Genomic DNA, 22,200 nt, shown 5'->3' with positions numbered 1-22,200 from the left:
ATGAGTATGCCACCTCTGAAAGTAAAGGTCCACAAACTGTAATGCTATTAAACTTATAGAAATGACACCTAGAAGAGCAGCAGTCATTTCCAAGCCAGAAAAAGAAAACAACAAACACATTTTATCTACATGAAAAAAGACAATGTTACTGTAATATGCAATAAAGACCTTAGTCTACAGTAAACCAGTTTGGGGCAACCAATGCTGTAATCTAGCGGGATAACAGAGCTAAAGTAAGAAAATGGCTTTTTTTTTTTTTAGAGAATAACTATTTCCTTCTATGTTAGTGAAAAACATCCCTCCCCCATTTTTACACAGATTTAAACCGCTGAAACAGTTCTAACAGGAAATTAGTACCATTTTGCAGAGAAGGCATACCTTACATAAGTAAAAGACTAATTTTCCAAGTCTTCATTATTAAGACAAAAAAATAAAGTATTCAAGTCATTAGAAAAGGAATTTAAAAACATACGTCTGCAACTTCAGCTACAACTGCATCTAAGGTCTTTAGCAGAGAATCCCCAACGATCTGTTTTACCTATAGAGAAAAAAAAAAAAAACAATAAAAAAGGATGTCTCCTGTTGATGACTCTAGATAGGAAGACAACACAATTTTGCCCATGCACAGAAAACACAAGTCATTTGACTGCAAAGTGTCAGATGAAATTAAGGCTACAAGAATTTCTAGCTGCAACAAGAACAAATATATTTGAGCCTCTGTGTGCTGTTCCAATAGCTGGTGCAGGAAGCAAACAGGGCCAGTAGTTGCTGTCACTTGTGTGAATTCCCAGCAAGTACACCCTTCTAGAAAAGGGTCTCATTCTCACAGCAAAAAACAATCTTCTATTTCAGCAACTAGCAGTACGTAAGTTACCTCAGATCATGTGGTCTGCAAGAGTCAAACAGAAAGAAGCTGACATAAACTTACTTGATTCTCCAAACTCCTCATGGTTCATACGAGAGCTTTTCCGGAATACTATTAGAGCATGACATTAAATGCCATAAAAATAACATTACACAAAGCTTGAGAGACAAATGCCATCTTTTTATTTGCAATTCTAAAAGCTTAAACTTAAACTGCATCTATTTCTAGCATGAATATCTAGAATGCAATCTCACTGCAGCCTTCGTAAGAACTCATCACATACCATGTTCAACAGCTGGCGAAGCATTTCCAGTGGGATGTTAAACTCTTTATTGTTAATGCCATTGAAGAGAGGAGAAACTGAAAAGCTGGAGCTGATTGTAGAGAAGTAATAATCAGGATCCAGTGCACTTCCATCAGGAAGATATGAACCTGATCAGAAAAAAATAACAGAAATAAAAGTTTAGGGAGAGAGAGGATATATCAACTTTGTTTAATGGTAATGTTTAGTTACTACTAAGGAGTTATTTCCAACACAGGTACAATCTTGGACTTGCAAGCTATCAAGAGGCACATTTCAGCTAATCTACTGGTAAATCAAGACAGAAAACTATGATGAAAAAATACATTTGTTCATTAGAAGTTTATAGTCACAATGGAATAATTCATTACAATGACTTGTGTTCATGTCAGAGACACTGCTGACAAGAAGGTTCCCATACTACTGATGTACATTTACCTGAAAACATTTGTAAACGCCACTTTGCTCAAAAGTATAGAGGTACAAAGAACAGGTTAAGTCAAAACTATCTTGCAAGGTTTTCCCCTGTATTACATCAAACAAACACGTGGCACAACTTTCATCTTAACAGAGGCACCAATTCACTACTGAAATTTGAAGGTAAAGAGAAATCAAATTATTTTTCAGATTCAACTATTCTATTAAGCAAACAACTTGCTAAGCATACTGCTTTTGGCACTGTTTCCGCTTTAGAAATTACATATCTGCCTTTTTAAAGCACTCAGCTGCCTGCGCTAAAGTAATGTTCTTGTGATTTTGTTGTTGACGACAACAACAAAAAAAATGTTTTCAGTCCTTTTTTCTAAACCGTTAGCCTTGGCCAAAATCAAAACAAGGCCATTACTCATCTTCTTCAGAAAATAAGACTATCATGAACTATATTACTGGAAATAATACAAGGGCTGCCTGTATCTGAAATATCTGGTAGAAGTTAGTATTGAAAATAAAATTCTGATTAGAATAATCATAACTCTGCTAGAGAGACAATTAAAATGATTCCGAAATTTTTACAAAGTTGTCCACTATCCACCTATAGTTTTAATTAAGATGATTTTTGTTCTACTACTATAGCCTCTCTCTAACCTGCAACCTTTTTTTTTTTTTTTTTTTTTTTTTTAAATTCAAAACATGAAGACCATAAAATTGAAGTATTGGTTGGTTCAACAGGGTAGACAAACAACAAACAGGTCTCTTATTACTTGGCAACGATATTTGAATTACTCTGCAATCCCATTATATGATTGAGGAAGACAGATGCCTCTACAAATAGTAACATGAAGGAAAAAGAAAAGTAATGTGGAAGAAATTAATTTAAGCCAGGGCTCTGGAGAGGAGAATGACCCAAAAACAGAGAATGCCCAAACTGTTAAAAACCTCAAAGGGCCAGACAAAACCAGAGACACCAAAACACCTCAGATGCAGAGCTAGTTCTCCACTTTATTCATGAAGGACAGTTTATTTCTAAGCCCTGCTTTGACACAGAACTCGCAGCTAGAGCTCTACCAAAACCCAATGGTTAAGAGTTTGTATATTAATTCACGAAAATTTTTCACGTTTCTGCCTTTTATGATACAGTAATTAATACACATTAGTGAGCACTCGACTTCAGTGTCTCCTTTATTATTTCTCACTTCAGCAAGTTACCAGGTCTTACACAACGATCCATATCACGTTTACTTCAAATGGAGCAGCTGTTTTAGATTTATACAATGTGCCACAAAGGTCTCAAAATCCCAGACCCCAGTCCAACAATTTCGTTGTCTAGTGAAGCACAATATTAACACTTGTTTCGCAAAGTTACTCAGCCTAATCTCCTGAAATATTTTTGGCCTAGTTGATTTAAGCTCTTCAGTACTACGCACAGCCTAGCAGTAAGGAAATCATATCTCTCTCATAAGCCTGCCAGAAACAACTGAGCCTGGAAACTACTGATGTTAATAATAACTTCCTACTGTCTTTATATCCCAAAATTTTCCAGAATCCTAGCAGGTATGTGCCAGAGAATTACTATAAGAATTCTAGAGGGCAGAAAAAAGGGTCAAAAGGATTTTGGTTTTCAATTTCCTATAAATAGCAACAAACCCCCCTAGCAACAAAACTGCTCCTTTGCAAAATAATTTACCTTCAAAGTAGTGAATTGCAGATCCTCCAGGAGAGCTGGGAGGAGGAACTCCACGTTCAGGACTAACCTGAAACATCACACAAAAGCCATAATTTAAAAACTATTTATAAAACATTAAAAAAAAAAAAAAATCTTCCAGCGAATGGTTCAAACACTTTATAATGAAACACAGCTTCAAGCAAAACTAACAGGAACTACGTATTGCCCAGCCTAACAGCTCAATTCCAACCAAAAATGGGAAGTTAAAAGAAGCTAGTTCAGTACTTTTGACTAAAGGGAAGAGATCAGAATGATGACTCCTGTACTGTATGTAAGTATGCTAATAACAATCTGTGGTTTCAAAACCGGCATCTGAATCCACTCTTCCCCTAAGACAAGGAACACCCACAGCTCCTGGTGAAACCAGTGAGAGCTCATGTATCCTCAGCACTTCTGAAAACTTTAGCCATTAAGTGCCAGCTTCCCAAATTCTCAGATATACATTACAATGCTTTTGCATGAGAATAACACAAGGAATAGGATTTGCCAATTGTTCCATCTGAAGACTTATTATTAGTGCAGTTGTTAGTTTAACTGTCACTGATGGTTCTGTAGCTCAGAAACTACAATATTATCAGTTGTGGAACCAAAATAAAGCTTTCTGTATCTGGTCAAACAATGTGTTAAGAGACTGTCTGCATATCCAGGCTTAATGCTGTCTTAACTCCAAGACCACAAAACCTAAGCACTGACTCCAACACAGAGCAAGTCATACAAACCTGTGAGATGCTAGATACACTGCTAGCCTTTCTCTTTAATGTTCCTTCTTGGCAAACAGTGAGTAGAGAACTGGGAAGAATTGATCTGAAATCATTAAAGGATCGTCGGCGAATTCCTTCAAGCTCTTCTGGAACTCTCAGGGAATGTGGGGGAATCTTTGGAAAAAGCTTTGAAAGGAGAGCCTCCTCTGAATTGCTGTAGCGACCAAAGGCTCGAGAAATTCCTATCAAGCAGGGCACTGCATACTTGCATAAATATTCTGGAAAAGAAAAACACATATAACAGTATATTAACAGTAACTTAGAACTTGCTCTTCACAGTTTTGCTACCACTTCACTAAACTGTTTCAGCCTAATGTGCTTTACAAAGACTTATTCGTGCAAGTAGAGGAAAAACCATGAAGGTATCGCAAATTAATACACTTCTGCTTCTGTATTTAGCACTCAGCAAAAAACAGAATAAATATGCATAAGGGAAGTCGAAAGAAGAAGCTGCTCACTTTTCAGGAGTGATCCTGAGAATTAGAAAACACAAGAGAAGTTCAGAGGACAGGAGTTACAAATATAGTAACAATTTTAATAGTACCTTTATCATGCATTTGTGGGGTCTGGCACATTCCCAACAGGAACTGCATTACTTGTAGAATTGCATCCAAAATCTAAAGTAATCAAGACAGACATACAAAAATATCTTTTGGTAAAGAGGTATTATTATTTTATATTAGATCGCTACAAAAAATGAAACTTGCAAATATTAATGTAAGCACTTCTGTAAACAAGATTTTTTAATGCTGTGTGACTAAAAAAGTATATTGCCCTCACTCAGCTTACAGAGCTTCTTTTGTAAAGTCTGCAGTTAGCTGGTATGTACTAGCAGAATAAAATTGCAGCAGTCCTAATCTCAGTATCAAAACTTGAATTCTAAAACTCTGGGCTCATTGACTGACATCCTTTGACAGCCAGAAGTAACAGCACACTTATGAATATCTTCTAGATACTTGACTATTAATTAACACAAGCAAAATAATGCAACAGTACACATCAAAACAATCAATCCCCTTGCAAGAAAGGAAGCAGCTGTGGTGTACTCTCCTCCAGACATTTGTCAGTATTGCAGCATTGGAGAATTGGGTACTACATCAGCACAAACTTAAAATGAACTCTACCTGCTCTCTGAGAGACGCATCCCTGTAAGCAACATCTGATAACAACGTTACCAAGCAGAAGCTGAAGTTTTCTGCCACTGGAAGCAAGCCTGCAAAGTAACGGACAGAAAATAAGCCAGTTAAGCATTGTTAGAGAGAACCAACATAGAAAGAGCAAATAATAATAAAGCAAGCAGACATAACTGATTCCCATGTCATACAGTTCTGAGATAGACTGTAGAAAAATATAGTATTACATACAAAATTTAGAAGTACACTCTAACCATCATAATTTCAGCATGAAATGTTAAAATAATTTTAATTAAAAACTTTTCCAGGCTCTCAAGTAATTGGAAAAAAAAATATTAAATTATATAATACTATATAAAAGTATTCTTACATTAATTTTAAGAGATGTTAAGGGAGTAAGAAATGAAGTGGTTTAAATGGCAACTAAGCATCAAAGCTAAAAGTAGAGTGTACAAATCTTGGGTTCCACTCTCCTGCTCTAACTACTACACAAACTTCTCCAATTTAGTAAGAAAATATACTGAGCGTAGAATTATTTGGAAAGTGCAATTTATCACAAAGCAGTCAAGCAAGAAAGCTGGGAGCTATTCAACTTCCTCTTTGCCTCTAAAGAAAATCAATATTAAAGGCTGTTAAGTCAGGAGCTAAGAACCTAGCAGGACCTATCACCTCCCCTTGCACCATGTCCTGAATAACCTTTGTTATTTCTATTTCCTGACTGGCATTCCATGCGAAAGATCAAAAAATCCAAACATCACCTCTGCCTTTCCGTGCATTGCTTTCTTCTATCCATTGGACTTTGGGAAGACCCTTCAGAAGTCGGAGGAGGTAAGGAACCACATTATCTTTGTGCTAAAGGGAAAATACTCTATTTAAAATGGAGAAGAAAAGTTGAACCATATCATCTCAAGATATTTCAGAGATATGGAAAGACTACATTAACCACACACATAACTCGCTTCTAATGATTACTCCACAGGCTTCTTGAATATTGCAAAATTGATTTCAACACAGGCAAATGAAAAAAAAAAACAATTCAGTGCTATAAATCCAATCCTTTCATTCTAGGCAACAGTTCATTCTCCAGAGAAGTTGGAGAAAAAAGTTCCAGAACAGTAATTAATCCCACACAATGTATTAGTTTACAGCAAGGTCAGAAAATAATTTTAAGGCAGCTAGAAATTCAGAGTGCCAGTCCCAATTCAGTACATGTGATCCATCCCATGGCCTTATGCAAGTCACTTAACACATCTGTGTAACACTTCAGCCTCCTGATCTGCAAATCAAAGGACAGCACTTTCCTTCCTCATAGAGTTGGATTAACTAATACTAACTGCTGGCTTTGAAAATACCATAAAAATGCTATGAAATATGAATAGACCTGCCTTATTTAAAATTCATACTACAAAAAACGCAAAAAGGACAACGTTGATAATATGCATGCAAGCTATATCACACTAAATAGATACTAAATGGGAGGAAATTCAGGGCTGATGCAAACCCTAGCAACATTAAACGATTTAAAGTGAGGTCTAATGACTTTGGACCTAGGACTCGGTATATCCTTCCTTTCCTCTGTACGAAACAATACCACGCCCAGAGTTTGAAGGGAAAAGAACCAGCTTGTCATAAACAGGCTGACAGACACAAGAGGGATGTTCGTATACAATGCAGCCTATGTGCACTGTTTGTCTTTTTATCCTGCCTAGCACCAGCCATGAAAAGGCCTATTACAAACCTGACATTCAGGAGTATATTGGAACATACCTGTCATCAGAAGCATGTGGGGAAGAACACGCAATGACACATATGGTTTGAGCAAATCCTCCTGAATAGCCTTTCCTTTCTCTCCTTAAGCTATGATGACCAAAAAACACGACAGCAGTTTGGCTGTGGCAGTGCCATGACTACTGTCTATCACACTTGTCAGTACTGCCCTTGTTTCCTTGTGCTCTCCTGCCTGCATCCATCTGTTATCTCTGATCTTTTTATTTATTTTTGTGAAGAGTAAATACCAACTTTTCATTCGTTAAACAACTAAACTTGAATTAATCCAAAATCTTTCAAGTTAAATAGGGTTAGCCTAAGCAGGAAAAATACCTGAAGGTCAGATTCAATTAGAAAGATTCCTAAAGCAATAACAGCATCTCTGCGACGTTCATCTAACTGGAAAATCCCATGGAAATCCACTGGACACATACAGAGCAGTTTTTGTACCTGAAAAACAGCGGAGGGAAAGAACAGTGGAACAAGACCGAAAGTGTCAAAACAACCCAAGGGAACAACAGTATGTGTGTTAAAACTGTCTTTCAAAAATCCACCAGTAGATCTCAGGAAAGCAACGCAAATAGCTCCCAGCTTCTCTTTTATGGAGCAGAGCTAGCCGTCATGTCCATGCCCTAGAGCACGCCAAGCAACAGGCCTGGGTAGCACTAATACAATTGCAAATATTTTCACAGCAGAGAAACAGCTAACAGGCTGTGGTTTTCAAGACTCATTCAGACCTCCTGTGTTTGAAGTGGACAGTAGTCTTTCCATCTTCTGGAATGCAGATGGCCACATTACTCTCCTTTAGTCATCAGTCTTAATGAGAGCATCTAAGGGCTAGGAAAGAGTGATGAATGACAGAAACTAGAAAAAGACAGAAAAATCTCAAGTAGACATCAAACATTTTTACCACAACACGGGTCAATTTACAAGTTTTCTTCAACACTTGATCGAGCTGTTTGTTTTCACATCTCAAGAGAATTTCTGAAACTTTTCAGAGCATCACATTTACAGAGCTTATTCCTGAACAACAAAGCCTTCCTTCCACTAATTCATTGGGCATTTTGGATGTGCAAGAAATATGCAGCAGGCACATATATCATATTTAATCAATTCCTGTAAACAAAAAACGGGTGGATGGAGCTTTGGTTACAGCTGCACCAATGCCTTCTTCATATACAGCACTGAATAATAAACTGTTACCTAGCTGAGTATGACTTTTGCTCAAATCCTTTTAACATAACAGATTAAGTTTCCAGAACTATTATTTTCTCACTACTTACCTATTACTTCACTCCATACCCAGCAAACACACACCTAAAGAATATATCAAATCTCCCAAATACTTTGTTTTCCTGTGGAACTGTTAAGAAAGGGAAAATGCAACAAGCATATTGTCTTTTTGTAAATCTCCTTGATGTTAATAAATATTACCTAAAAAGGACTGTCATAATAAATACCTATGTTTGAATGACCTATGTTCAAATGTCAAGTTACTTCCTATTTAGATAACTCTCTTTAAACACCCTGCCTTGAAATTTCTAAACCAATAAACTATTTCCCTGGAGAATTAGAAGAATTTACTGGAGCTCAGTGGAATTTAAGATTCTGGTCCTTAAACTGCCAGACCTCATAATTACAAGACCTGTAACACAACACAAATAATCCTCTTGGTCAACATAAAATACAGCAGAGGAAATATGAACTTCAGAAAATAACTTCTGAAACATGTCCCACCTCAGGTTAATATTTGCAATAACATAAGTGAATAACTTTAGCTAGATATGAACTGTTAATATCATTTAACTCCTACTGTAGTCTCTCAAACTTAAAAAAAAAAAATCAAATCTCTGGATATTAGTGAATCAACAGCAAGGCTTAAAAAAATTATTCACAGTTGGCTGTCAGACCAATGGTAGATTTCCAGAACAGGAACTAAGAAAAGAAGCCTGCAACAGCTGGCCAAGAACAAGCACTATCGTTTTCATCAGCACAGAGCTGTGTTTTTCAACAATTTAGTCATCTTTCATTATTGCACGAGGCAATTTAGAAGTTCAATCACTTCGTGCTCAGAGAAGCCAACTCCCGAAACACCAGGCTGTCCCTCTCTCCTCCCCGCAGCAGCACAACACTTGACCACACCAGCTGCCCCATGCCAGCAGTGCAGACCCACGAGGGGAACTGCCCAGACGAAGATCCCCCGTCTGGTTTTACATTCAGCAGAGGTTTATCTCAACAAGGCAGATTTTACCTTGAGCTGATTGCATCGCTTGGATTTAACCAGATACGTGGAGTAAAGCAACGAGCCCTAATTAGGCTGAGACTAATAATGCTTACAAGACCGTGTTCCACAAACTTCAGGGATGCGCAGCCGCTGTGAGGACCCACGTTCCTCACAAGGACACGGGGGGCTGCTCTGAGGGCGCCAGCCGTGGCTGATGCGCCGATGCCTCCCACCGCGACGCTATTTTTGGGTCAAGGTGGGCCACACGAGCGTCCTGTAGACCCAGCAGCTCCCACGCACACACACACGGACGCAGGAGAGCCCCCACCCGAGGAGGGCAGCATCTTCCTGGGCACAGGCGGACATGCCAGGCCCGGCCTCCCACGGGCGCGGCCACAGCTCCCGCGGGGCCAGGGCACAAACCCACCCGCGGGCACGCACACTGGCTCTGACCCGCTTCCCACGCGCGTCACAGGTCCCCACGCATGACAGGACCAAGCGAGGGGGCCCGGACACCCCCACCTCACACACGGCCATGACCCGCCACCCTCCCCACCCACGCGGCACAAATATTCTCCACATGAAGGGCACTATGCCCCCCTGCCACGGCACCCATAATGCCGACCGTTCCACGCAGACTCCACTCGCGTGACGTACACACACACACGCAACTCCCACTCGCATAACGCCCTTCCACCCCACGCACACGCGGCTCCCACGCGTGACAACCCCAGAGTCCCACAGACGCGGCCCCCACACGAGACAACCCCTCCCACCGCCCCCCACAGACGCAGCCCCCACGCGTGACACTCCCATGTCCTCACAGATGCAGCCCCGCACGCGTGACGGCCCCTCCACACACACGCAGCCGCGGGGGACGCCCCTCACCTTCTCCAGCGGCGCCGGGCTCTGCACCGCCAGCGACCGCGCCAGCGACAGCACCGTGTTGAAGTAGAAGCCGCGCGCGGTGCCCGCGCTGCTCCCCCGCCCCGCAGCCGCGGGAGGAGCCGCGGCCGCGGCCGCAGTGGTGGTCGCCGCGGCCGCCGCCGCCGCCGTCGCCGCCGCCGCCGCGGCTGCCGCAACCGCCGCGGCCGCCATATTGTGGGGGAATGCAAGGGGCCGCTCGCCCGCCAGCCAGCCCGCCCCACCACCTCTCGCGAGACCACCACCTCCCGCGGGATCACGGAACACCAATCACACCACAAAGATGGCAGCGCCCGCAGCGGCTTCACTGTCGGTGGGTGCCCCGCCCCTCGCCGGTGCCTCTCCCTCCCTGCCGCACCGCCCGCCCCCAGGCCCCGCTCTACAAATGAGCGCGCCCAGCGCACCCACCTCCCCCCCTGCCGCGGTGGGCCCTCCCACCAGCCGCCTATCCCTCAGCGGCGCTCCGGCGCGCTGGCCTCGCCTCGCCTCGCCTCGCCCCGCCCCGGGGAGGGGGGCGCGGGCGCGGTGGTTCCGCCTGTAGGCGGAAGGAGCGGAGCGGTGCTGGCCGCGGCCTGAGGTGGGGGGCTCGGCGGCGAGCGGCGGGGCAGGCCCAGCCTGGCCCGGTCTCTGTGAGGAGCGAGGGCTGAGGGCGCCGCCTCCCTGAGGCGCTCACCACGGACGCTTCCTTCGCGACCCGCTGTCGGCGGCACCATGTCGGCCCTCCCGAGGAGCTACAACCCCTTCGCCGCGGACGAGGAGGAGGAGGAGGAGGAGGCGGCGGCGGCGTGGCCGGCGAGGGGCAGTGGGGAGGCGAGCGGCGCCGAGCGGCAGCGGTACCTGCAGCAGGAGGTGCTGCGTCGCTCCGCCGCCACCGCCGACAGCACCGCCCGCTCCCTCTCGCTCCTCTACGAGTCCGAGCGGATCGGCGTGGCCGCCTCCGAGGTGGGTCGGGGCCCCGCGGGGCGGGAGGGGGGGGCGAACCGAGAACGGAGCCTTCTCCGCCTGGGGCGGTTGCGATGTACCGCCGAGGGGCTGCCCTCCGCCTGCCGCCTCCCGCGAGGCGTGTCCGGCTTAAACGTCCTGAGGCGGGGGCCTTGTTTTCCCTTTTTCCCCCCAAAAGCCTCCCGAAACATCTCTTTTTAGAGTTACTCAGTGTTTCGGAGACAACATACCCTTCTGTGGTATTGCAGACTGATCTTCTGGGTGGAGGCTGTTTGTTTTTTGAGGAAGAAATCCCAGTTAGAGCCTCTCTACCTGTATAATACTGAGACTAGGACTCCGCTGTATTTTCAGCTGCTTTTAACAATTCTTACTAAGTCTTATTAATGGCATTTATGCCTATTTTTATCGGACTAAAAAGTTTTCAGCAGTCCCCTTGATTAAATGAAGAGCCTGCCCTCTTAGTTGTTTGTGATGTGCTCGCTTCATCCTGATTAATCATTTCCTTCATTCTTCTGGCCTTGTTTCAGAATAGAGTTTATACTCGGAGACATCGCTCATAAAGGTCTTGTGCATTGTGTCACCTGCTAATGGCATGTTTCCTTAAACGTTAGTGATGTGGTTGCCTAAATTAACCCTAGAGCATCCACAAGCTGCAGTAGGTGCTTATGCTGAAGAGGGTTCTCGGTGGCACTTCTGCGAACTTGCAGACTCATGATTTGTTTGTCCAGAAAAGCACACATGAGGAATCAAGAATTTAGGCTTAACACAGGGCTCGTGGTAAAACTTGAATTGTATGTGTTTGCTGCTTTATTGAGGGGAAAAAAAGAATATTCAACTAGAATTCCCCAAAGTTTAGAGATAATATGAACACAAGTTCTTTGTTTTGCACTACTGTTAGCTGCAGGCAACTTTCCTGCCAGAATTAATCATTGGATTACTTTGGAATAGTGTTTGTGCTGCTGAATTAGAAAATAATATAATTGTACATATCAACATTTCTAAATCCTGCACTATTAGTATTAGCTAAAAGATTATTCCTGCAATATGAAAAAATTCTGTTTGCATTTATTTCCTTTGGTTATTCTGTTTCTAAATTATCAGGAACTTCCCAGTAATGTGAAAATAGTATCCCTTCCCAATGAAAGTGTCATTCACAACTAGAAATAGTTCTGCTTGCTCATTTCCCTGCCATAAACCTTTGCATTTTCACTACATCACCCATCTGGTGCCATGCTGCTTCCATCAAGAAGAGATACAAATGTCAACCTGACAAAAGGCCAATACAGAAAATTCTTGGATGCTCTTTGGCCTAGGTGTCAGGAACCTGGCATTGCATAGTGATGAGGATTTTATAGCTGGTTAATGCTATGGCTGACTAGCAACTCTTGATTGAAATGCCCTGGAGGAAGAGGAGTGAATGAAAAAGCTGTACGCCTTTAGAAATAATCTACATAGATGAAGGAACTCTGTTACTTTTCTTTAGAGTGTCTGTTAAATATGTTTGATGTTTCAGTTTATCTTGGCTTTGCTAGCTTCTCTTTTTCTGTCAATATCTGTTAGGAGCTTGTACGTCAAGGAGAGGCACTGAAGCGCACAGAACAGATGGTAGATAAAATGGACCAGGACTTGAAGACTAGTCAAAGGCACATAAATAGCATTAAGAGTGTTTGGGGGGGCTTGGTAAACTACTTCAAAGCCAAACCTCCAGAGAGCAAGCCAGAGCAGAATGGAACCCCTGAATATTATGCTAACAGTAGGTAAGTAAAATAAACATTTTACTTGGGACTTATCTCCCACAGCATCTCTGAAATGTCACCAGAAAATCAGAACTTAAAAGATCTGTTGATTCTGTCAAGTAGAGTCTGTCAAGTAAACTCCTGAGATGGTGTCTAGCTCCCTTTTTCCTTTAACTCTGAGAAAAATATTTTTACTTTTTGTAGTGGTAAGAATAACTTCGTATTTGTGGGAAATTAATTCAAACAGTTACACAAAATTACACATGTAATTCTTCAGAGTCTTCTGAATTATCATGCTTACTTCAGTCTTACCAGGAAATCATGATTTGTAGCATTGACATGCTTCCAGTTAAATATTATGTGTATTTCTCTAGCTTCTATTAAAAGCTGGAAATAAAAATTAATTGCTGTGAAATTACTGTGTCTTACAGTACTTGTCCCTCTTCAGCTGAGAAATTTATGAAAAGCCCGGTAATGCTGCATGGATTGATTTCCTCCTTCCCTTCCCCCTCCATCCTCCACTAGAGGAAAGCAATAGGTTGCCTCCAAGACGGAAGATACAATTTTGGTTTTGATATCAAGGTTCCCATACGCTATTTTCAGCACTAAAGCGACCAGTTCTGCTTTCACTGAAGACAAATGCTAATAGTTCATTTTAAAGGAACGTTTTGGATCAGGTCTAACAAATTTCCTGCTCTTGTATAAATTTGATACCTGTTCTTGTTTTAACAGATTCAGAATGAGGCCTGTGGTCCACAGGAATGTTTTCTTTTTATTCTCTTTATTACTAGATTAAAAGAAGCAATGATGTCTAGTAAAGAACAAGAGTCAAAATACCAGGAAAGTCATCCAAATTTAAGGAAGCTAGATAATTCAGGTTTGTTAACTTTATTTTACACTGAACATCTATCATCAACGTGGGGCAAACTTGCATAGTGGTGAAGGCAGAGACCCTTCAGCCTGCCCAGCTGCTGACTTGCGTTGCTGCCTAACGTCTGGAGATTTGTATTCCAGCCTTCATGGGTTTGAATTCTGGGGAATTTTTTCTCCTAAAACTATACCCGTACTGAGGATGTGAAATTTTTTACTTGGAAACAGATTTTATTTAGCCCTTCCTGTGGGGGATTTATGCTATATCCAGTAAAGACTTTAAAAGCATCCAGTGCTTATAGTTGCACAGAGGAGACTATAGCCAAGAATCCCCACAATGTGCAGGCAGCCTTGTCCTATGTTTGCGAAAATGTTAACTTATACATTCAGAGGTTCTCCCTTTTAACCATCATTTGTCATAGTTTTCAGATATGTTTTCCTTGTTATTTCAAACATGGACTATAACCCTTCACACTGAAGTCATTACTTGATTCACCCAAGGAAGCGTACAGGGTTTGGTCTTGTTCCCCATTCTCACAATGCGTTAACTTCTGTGATGACATTTATGTACAAAGTCACTGTTCCTCTTTAAAGTGAGGTTCAATTATTTAGTTTAATAAGAGTGAGAAAGCAGCAGGGTATCTTCATAGTTGTAGTTCTGTAAGTAAAGAAACGCTTCTTGGTAACGTTAATGTCCATTCCACTCCACATTAATATTAGAAGTCTGTCCAATAGAGGGCAGAAATAACTCTCTGGTGGCTTGACCTGGGGGAATGCTAACTGCTGGTAGAAGTTACCAGCCTACCTGCTTGGTTGGTTGGGTGGCTGTTTTTTTTCTTTTTTCTCTCAGCTACCTAGTAGAACTACAAAAGGCAGCCCAAAAGAGAATAATTGTAGCTTAATAACTGTTCATCTTGAGGCGTGCCCTATAGATAGTGGTGTTGGACTACTTTTGATACTCCTGCTAACAGGTTATGTGATTCCATGGCAGCTGTGGCCAGACTAATTTTTAATAGCCCTTCTAAAATTTTAAAGCCTCTTCTTGCTAGCTTTTTTTAATATATAATATTCTGTATTTTATACTCTTGACAGACAATGATTTCAGCAAAGCAGATTTAGTTTCTTCAGTGCAAAGGGATTCCTATCCGAAGAACCAACACCTGCGAGCTTACCACCAGAAAATTGATAACAACTTAGGTGAGTGAGAAAATTGAAGCTGTTTGATGTAATTCAATTTTTGGTTCTTAAGCCAGAGAAAATTACTAAGTAATATATTGCCAACAAACACTTTTTCATTTAGTTCACATGTGAAATTTGATAAATAAAAAAAAAAAAATCATTTGCTTGTATTTTGCATTTCAAAACTATCTGCATGGCAGAATCCAAAGTTTGATTGAAACGTACATTATTTGAATGGTAGAATGCTGTGGGATGCCTGTGGGTCAGCTACTTCCAAATATTAATAACAAATCAGAGTTAGAAATGCATTTCATGTGAAACCAGCTAGAAACAAACTGGCTAGGATGCCTGGAATAGTATAAATCTACTGTGGAAACTGATACGCTATTGGCATCAATACTTCAACTCTTCTGCAACGTGCTTGTGCTTTAGAAATAGTTAGATTTTGAACTGACCCTGAGCAAAGAGACCGGGGAAAAAAAACCCACACCAAAAGCATGAGTCCTCTTAGATCATACATTGACAATAAGAAAAACACTCTTACCAAATGTGAATATGCTAGCAAATCTCTGTCATTTGAATGAGGAAATGGTGCTGAAGTATCCCATAACACTTGCATTCAGGATATGAAAATGTTTCTTTGAATCATCCTATAAGTTGACTGGAATATCCCTGGGACAAGCAGGATTATCCATCCATTCTGGAAAATCTTATTAAGCAGGTACTAGTAATAATAAGGAAATACTGCTTCAAATTGACATCCAGATTATACCAGGATGGATACTTACTAGCTCTTTTCTAAAGCTTACTACTTAAAGATGCATTCAACTTACCTAACTGACAGTTAAACTCAGATATTAAATTGTACATCAGTTTGGACCCAAAGAATTTACAACTGTGCACAGCTTTTGAAATAAACATGTCTTGCAGAAAATAGAAGAATCGAAAGGCACTAAATATCTAATTTGTGAATTTGCTGCATTTCTTTTATTACTTCCCAAAACCATTCAGCTGACTTTCTCTTCCTTTGTTCTGTAGCGTATATACAAAGTGCCGCTTTGCTTACATGTGTCACTGTTCAGCTGGCCTGGAAAGAAGAGATTGGAAAGAAATCACAAAGGAATAGATCAAAGAGAAATAGTCAAGCATAAGAGTTAGTGGAAGCACATTTGTTCTACTCCCAAGCCGTGCAAAACTTACTAGCCTCAGAAGCGTTTATACCAATCAATTATGCAATAAAATAGTTTCCTTGTAGCCAAATTAGAAAATCTGGAAATGGTATTTTTCCATCTATGTTAAATAACTAACTGCTTAAATCTTCAGTGTATTGACAATATCTCTGCGTGAAGTTTAAAGAAAAACAATTTAGGTAGTGAGCATATTGTGTATACTGAGCTGAGAAAAGATGTACCAAATTTTCTATAAAATGCCTTTTAAAAAAAAAAAAAGGTAAAAACTACCTTACAGGGTATGTCATTTTATAAAGAACCAATTTGGTTTTAAGCATTGGGAGTTAGCTTGTAACGGAAAAAAGGAAGTGATTATTTCTGGTAATAATGCAGTAGAAGTATTAAAATATGGGTGTTTCCACTACTGGAGAAGAACACTCAGGCTTGAGCAGTTGTAACTAACATTTTCTAACCAAAGGTTTTGGTGAAAAGGGAATTCTGATAGTGTCCATTTAAACAGTATGCTTTATACTGCTTTGATTCCTTATGGTCCCTCTCTTCATTGACAGATGAGATGTCTTCTGGGTTGAGTCGTCTGAAAAACCTAGCTCTTGGCCTGCAGACAGAAATAGATGAGCAAGATGATGTGCTGGATCGGCTAACAAAAAAAGTAGACACACTGGAAGTGAATATTAAAAGTACTGATAAAAAAGTCCGACAACTTTAAAGGATTTTTAGAAATCTTTTTGTCCAGCGTCAGTTCTTCTTGGATTTCTTGTCTCAACCGATCTTTTAAAAAATCTTGGGCAGTATCTGTTTCTCTTTTTTTCTGGTATGTTATTGATTTTGTTGTCATTAAAATTGCATCATCTTGAGTGCAGCATAATACCTTAAATTTCTTCTTAATGTACACAGGAAAAGTGCATGTTGAGTAAAATCTCTCAGCACTTGGTAAATGCTTTTGTGCCGGATACCCCGCTCAATTGTATAACTGTGTCATGTGCGTGGAGGAATTTGCAATGTACAAAGCTTCAGTGTCCTTGGCCTGGGAGCTCTGATGAGAAAAGTAACTGCATTTTGCCTCTGTTTTGGGGAGGGGGCAGGGGGAACAGAATGTGCTTCTTTGTTCAGAACAAATGTTGCTAACTCTGTTTACCTACAGCTATTTTAAATTCTGAAAAAATGCTGATTTCCAGCTGTAAAAATAATTCAAAGTGACTGTTCTCTGGCATTTCTAGGGCTTAAGGAACGAACTGTTCTGTGGAAGTTGTAAAATATCAAGGGTGTCATGCAATAATGATAATATCCTGTGCATGTTCCCTTTCCTAAGGTGACTTTTGCCAAGTGGTGGGTCACTAAATGCTATCACCTTTACCATATTTTCAGTAAAGATCTCTAAGGGTATCTTATGGTCTGCAAGAAATGTTGATTGACAGTGACCCAAAAAGTCTGGGTAACAAAATCAGGACTTAAATGTATGTGCTCTTAAAGATTCTTTTGTAGAAATTGTCACCATCTGCTTTTTTATTTTCTGCCCTTTCTCAGCTTAGTTAGGTGGTCATTTGAAAAATACTTCCACTTTAGAAATGGAGAGTTGGACTGATATTGCACAAACAGATCATAGGAGATCGTTCTTTAATTTAACATTTATTTCAAATGGGAATAGGGATTGAGCAGATGCTGTGTTTTCCTAGGTGATGTGACTGTTTTTAAGAAACTCAGCTATGGTTCACATACTTCTGCATTGGCTTAGCAGGCATGAAAAGTTCCTGCAAATGAAGAAAACCTCAAAAACATTTTTGAGTCTTCCAGATACAAGTTGGGCCTTCCAATTTGTTTTATTCTTTTATAAGTATCACTGTAGAACAAAATAATTACAATTCTGGTCCAGGCTGAAGACATGACAATGAGAACTTGCTATCTGTCTTGAAAACAAGTAAGTTATTTTGGTTTGGACAGGCCAAGGGACCTGTGTCAGTATTGCAACACTCGCTATCACAAATGACAATGAGTGGCTAAGAAGAGATAGTTACTTTTTTGAGCCGGTGCCACATTATCTTATGAATTAAAGGAAGACCTTGGTGTTTAGGGCTATCAAGCTTGTATCCTTCATGAACGTCACATTCACACCCTCCCCTTTCCTTTTTTTCAAGGGATTTGTTACCTTGAGCTTACTTGCTACAAAGTGCACCCAGTTGTTAAGGAGATAAAAGAAAACTTGAGCCTTTCTTGTTTTACTGTCTCCTGAAAGTTCACTTGTTGAAAAATAAATCACTAAAGAAGCTACACTTCTTGGACATAATATTATGGAAAAAAATATTATTCCTGGGATTACTAGCAAAGTAGAGTTGTGAATTAGATTTAAGGTGAGCCTCTGTCTCCCCTTATGTTACTGATGTTATTGATTTCAGTCCCTAAAAAAAAAAAGTGTTTTGCAGGGACATAAAACTTCAAGAGCTATTGAGTACTTTTAAATGCTTTTTAATTTTCACTTTGTGTCATTTATGCTCATTTGGAACCATAAAAAACCTTATTAATATCAACGTATCATCTAACTTTTGGGGTGCATACCATGATTAATTCTCTCTTACTCTGTTAGAATATTTATGAATTATATGATTTGATGTCTCAATATGGTTGATGCATTTATTTAGTAAATGGTACAATCATTAGTTTTCAAAATGTTAAGAACCTCAGTGAAGGAAGATTAAAATTTTGATTATAAGTGTTTTAGTTTCTTATTTGACTTTCTCCTTTTAATAAAAAGGGTGAAAAGACTTGTATTTTTTCTTATCCCAATGCTGGTTAACAGAAACACTTGCATCTTAGAAAGGATGTATAAATTCTCTCCAGAACAGAGAATACCAAAAAATTGCATAGTAATTAGTAACACTCCTTTTACTGTGAAATCTGCCTTCACCTGTATGCAACTATTTCACAATTAAATTTTTTCCAAAGTAAGACTTTGGTAACTAGGATGTACGCTGAGACTTTCTCCACTAAGTTATGGCTAATGGAGGAAAAAAATGGAGCTGGAGGATCTAGTTGTGTTACATGTAGTAAGAAAATGCGGAGATTGAATCCAAGAAAAAATTTTTCTTGATTTAAGAGTGAAGTGAGTTGCCTTTCTGATGTAAACTATTCTGGTTTTTTAGTCTATTTCACAAAACGAACTCAAGTTTTTGGTCAACTGTTTAGTTGTATTAGCCTTATGAAATATTTACTGCATCCTGGATATCTTTGATGCCTTTAAAAACACAGGCAGGGAAGGGGGGGGAAATCCCTGTTTCTGCTTTGAGAACCTCGTGATCCAAGCAGGCTAGAAAACCAGGATCTCAGCCACGTGGAAGTTACACAGAGGTCTAACTTCTCATCTCTTTTAACAGTTCCATTCGCTGTCTCAGTAATGTATGTCTTTGCTTAGGCTTTCCTGCTTTATTATTTTTGTTTTGGTTTTTTTAATGGCCTTGTTTTAAAGGATTATTTTCCACATTGGATTTCTTTTGTGGGGAAAAAAGATTGCATGGGTATAAACGAATTTCTGCTACAAACTGAATTTCCTTTCTCAGCTTTCATACAGATGCTTTATGCTGATAAAGAACTTGTCTCCTCATGTCAGTTAGACCTAAGACTATTTTGTAATAGTGATGAATTTTTTTGCTTGTTAGAATAACTTTCCATCCTGCAGAAGGGGGAAATCTAAAGAAAAAAACCTACGATTTTTGCCTTTCCAGGAAATGTCACTTTGCATGTGTTATGAAGGACTTATTTCTTACTATTTCCTGAGATAGGGTTTTATTTCTTCTTGGATGCTGTTGAAAAACTTACCTTGTGTAGGATGTAGGACTTTCAGAAGAAATAATTTACACTCAAGCACTAACTTGATAAGTTAAATGATTTTGTATAAATACTCATGTTGGCATAGAAATTGATGTCCTTGCAGCAAAATAGCTCTGGTTAATTTTATTCTTATTGGCTTGAGTAGAAGTTTAATATTAAGGTCAGAAGAAGATAGCAAAAATATATATATATTTTAAGTCTTCTTTATAAAAGGTGATCTTCTTGCTTCTCAAGAAGTTTGCTAATAAATTTTGAAGAGGTTTTAAATACCAGGAAGTAGCATACCCTTTGTAACATAAGAAGACATACGCTAAAAACAGCAAGGAAAAAAAACGTGGGAAGAACCAGTATCTGACTACTAGATTGCTAGGTGTATCTGATTTTTAAATTTCCTGAGCATTGACTTAAATATTGTAACAAATGATGTGTAGCTGAATTTTAGTCTGTACTACAAAGATTTGTTGCTGTGCTGAACGTTACTGGCCTACTGAAACTGTTGGGACGTTATATGGTGTCAGGGTTTTTTTTAATGTGTGAAATTTATCTGAAATATTTTGCTGCCTAGTAGTTTTTGTGAAGTGATGTCACTTGTTACATGGTGAAATAGAAAATACTTTCCAACCCCTCTGCCTTCTGAACAAACAGATTTTTGTTGGTATTTTTACAAGCATAACTTTATACAGAGGATGTGTGTTAATTTTGACTTTGAAATGTATGGGGCTTAACTTTCAAAATCACAGGTAGTGATTACTTGTGTCTATGGCTTTTTTAAATAGTACTTTAATTCTATGCCATCCAGGTATAACACTTTTTATACAAGTCAAATTGAAATATCTTTTATTTAAATGCTAAACTGGACTGTAGTTCCGCAATTTAGGAGATTGAATGAAATGCGTGTTGAATGGTAAGATGGTCAATAAAGATGCTTATTGTTAATGGAGAGTGCATTTATTTCCCAAAATTCTTTGATTACAACTTCATTGACACTTCTTTCCCACAATAAGATCTGTTAAAATGCTGGTCCTACTCTGTTAAGTTTGGCCAGAATGGAAATAAGTTTGCAGCTGGTGGGTTTTATTTTCTGAGAATAAAAAGAGGGTATTACATTTCTACTTGACTCTCGAGTAGATTCTTTTAGATCCTGAAAGAGGAAACAGGCATTTAGTTTTGCACATCTTTAACTTGTGATGCTAAAATAAGTCAAGATGTTGCTTGAAAAGTAATCTTGCCATAGTGCTTGGTATTATCAGGAATATTATAAACTGGATGTATGCATGAACAAGGCAGGCGGAACAGGAGTAAGGAGAAAAAAAATACATACCATCTTAAACTTAAAGCCAACAGGTAAGTAATACTCCTGTGTGGTCCCAAATTTGGTGATGGCAGAAAACTTTGGAATGTCCTGACCTTCAGTTAGGTTCTTATCTGTATATGAAGGGAGGAACTTGGTTCTGAAAATTTTTTTGTGGAGTTAATTAATTTTGTTTGATACCATAAGCAGAGATTCAGAAGTGCTATTACAAAAGCTCTGAAGAGGGAAAGTCAATATGCTAGAAAGAGCTTGACAGGTTTTTTAAAATTCAGATAACTTTGGTTTGCTGCCTTTGTGCTGAGTTCTTCAACAAATGGGAATTGAGAGCTCTTCCATCTCTGCACTTTGATTTTTCTATATGCAACAATAATGCGAAGAGCACAGTGGAAGATGGTAGAGACTGGAGCAGTGCAGTAGATTCTGGATCTCTGCTAGGAATATTATTAGCTTGCTCTGCTTGCATGGAGAATCAGTTTCTGAATCTTAGAGTATTTCACACAGATCTGTTTGTTTATGGCTGGTCAGGCATTTCAACTCTTTTGTGTTTTCTCAAGGACTTCTTGCTTACAACGCAGTCCCTGCCTTTCTGGGAAATGCGAGAGGGAAGGGGAGGTAAAAGATGCTTATGCAAGTGTGTAAAACCAGGCAGAGCAGGTGCTGTTGGAGTGAAGGACCCCCATGCTTCTGCCTGCCTCTTTCCCTTTCCCTGCTTCTGAAAAGAGGTTTGGTTTTAGGAGGGACTTCTACAATTTTCATTTTGTTTTGGTAGGTGGCTGGTTGGCTTGTTTGCTTCCAAATAAGTATATTACATATTCCAGAAATGGGGAAAATATGAAGAACAACTGCACATTGGGGCCAGAACTGAAGGCTTGGTAAAGCTCACTTGAAAGAAAGCAGGGAGGTGCCCCCAGAATGAACAGACTGCCAAATCGGGAAGATCCCTGAATGCCAGGCAGGGTTTTCTAAATACAGTGACTTTGGAGCCCTGCCTCAGCTATAAAAAGTCTAGATGGGTT

The 22,200-nt window shown here is 40.0% G+C and overlaps 2 protein-coding genes across 4 annotated transcripts in view; one reads left to right on the top strand and one right to left on the bottom strand.

The window, feature by feature from the left end:
• Window positions 1–10,310, bottom strand: part of PI4KA (phosphatidylinositol 4-kinase alpha) — a 64,915-nt gene extending 54,605 nt beyond the window's left edge. The window contains exons 1-9 of one of the 2 annotated variants that reach the window (XM_050907032.1): window positions 10,101–10,310; window positions 7,322–7,438; window positions 5,980–6,073; window positions 5,213–5,301; window positions 4,633–4,705; window positions 4,047–4,306; window positions 3,289–3,355; window positions 1,149–1,297; window positions 473–538 (exon numbers count right to left, since the gene is read on the bottom strand). In XM_050907032.1, coding sequence (XP_050762989.1) covers window positions 473–538; window positions 1,149–1,297; window positions 3,289–3,355; window positions 4,047–4,306; window positions 4,633–4,705; window positions 5,213–5,301; window positions 5,980–6,073; window positions 7,322–7,438; window positions 10,101–10,310 — 1,125 coding nt within the window. The remainder of the gene's footprint in view (window positions 1–472; window positions 539–1,148; window positions 1,298–3,288; window positions 3,356–4,046; window positions 4,307–4,632; window positions 4,706–5,212; window positions 5,302–5,979; window positions 6,074–7,321; window positions 7,439–10,100) is intronic. The other variant, XM_050907033.1, reaches the window with a different exon arrangement.
• Window positions 10,311–10,650: 340 nt separating this feature from the next.
• On the top strand, window positions 10,651–20,984 carry SNAP29 (synaptosome associated protein 29). 2 transcript variants are annotated; one of them, XM_050906564.1, is made up of 5 exons: window positions 10,651–11,078; window positions 12,639–12,835; window positions 13,606–13,691; window positions 14,798–14,881; window positions 16,602–20,984. In XM_050906564.1, the coding sequence occupies exons 1-5, from the start codon at window positions 10,848–10,850 to the stop codon at window positions 16,757–16,759; spliced, it is 756 nt and encodes a 251-aa protein (XP_050762521.1). In that variant the 5' UTR covers window positions 10,651–10,847; the 3' UTR covers window positions 16,760–20,984. The 2 variants fall into 2 exon arrangements, with proteins under 2 accessions (XP_050762521.1, XP_050762520.1); XM_050906563.1 differs by having other exon boundaries at window positions 10,655–11,078; window positions 14,777–14,881.
• Window positions 20,985–22,200: the final 1,216 nt, after the last annotated feature.

Source organism: Gymnogyps californianus, chromosome 16 (genome assembly GCF_018139145.2).
Source record: "Gymnogyps californianus isolate 813 chromosome 16, ASM1813914v2, whole genome shotgun sequence".
NCBI lineage: Eukaryota > Metazoa > Chordata > Aves > Accipitriformes > Cathartidae > Gymnogyps > Gymnogyps californianus.
The sequence above is the reverse complement of the archived record's forward strand: the minus strand, read 5'-3'. Positions and strand labels throughout refer to the sequence as shown.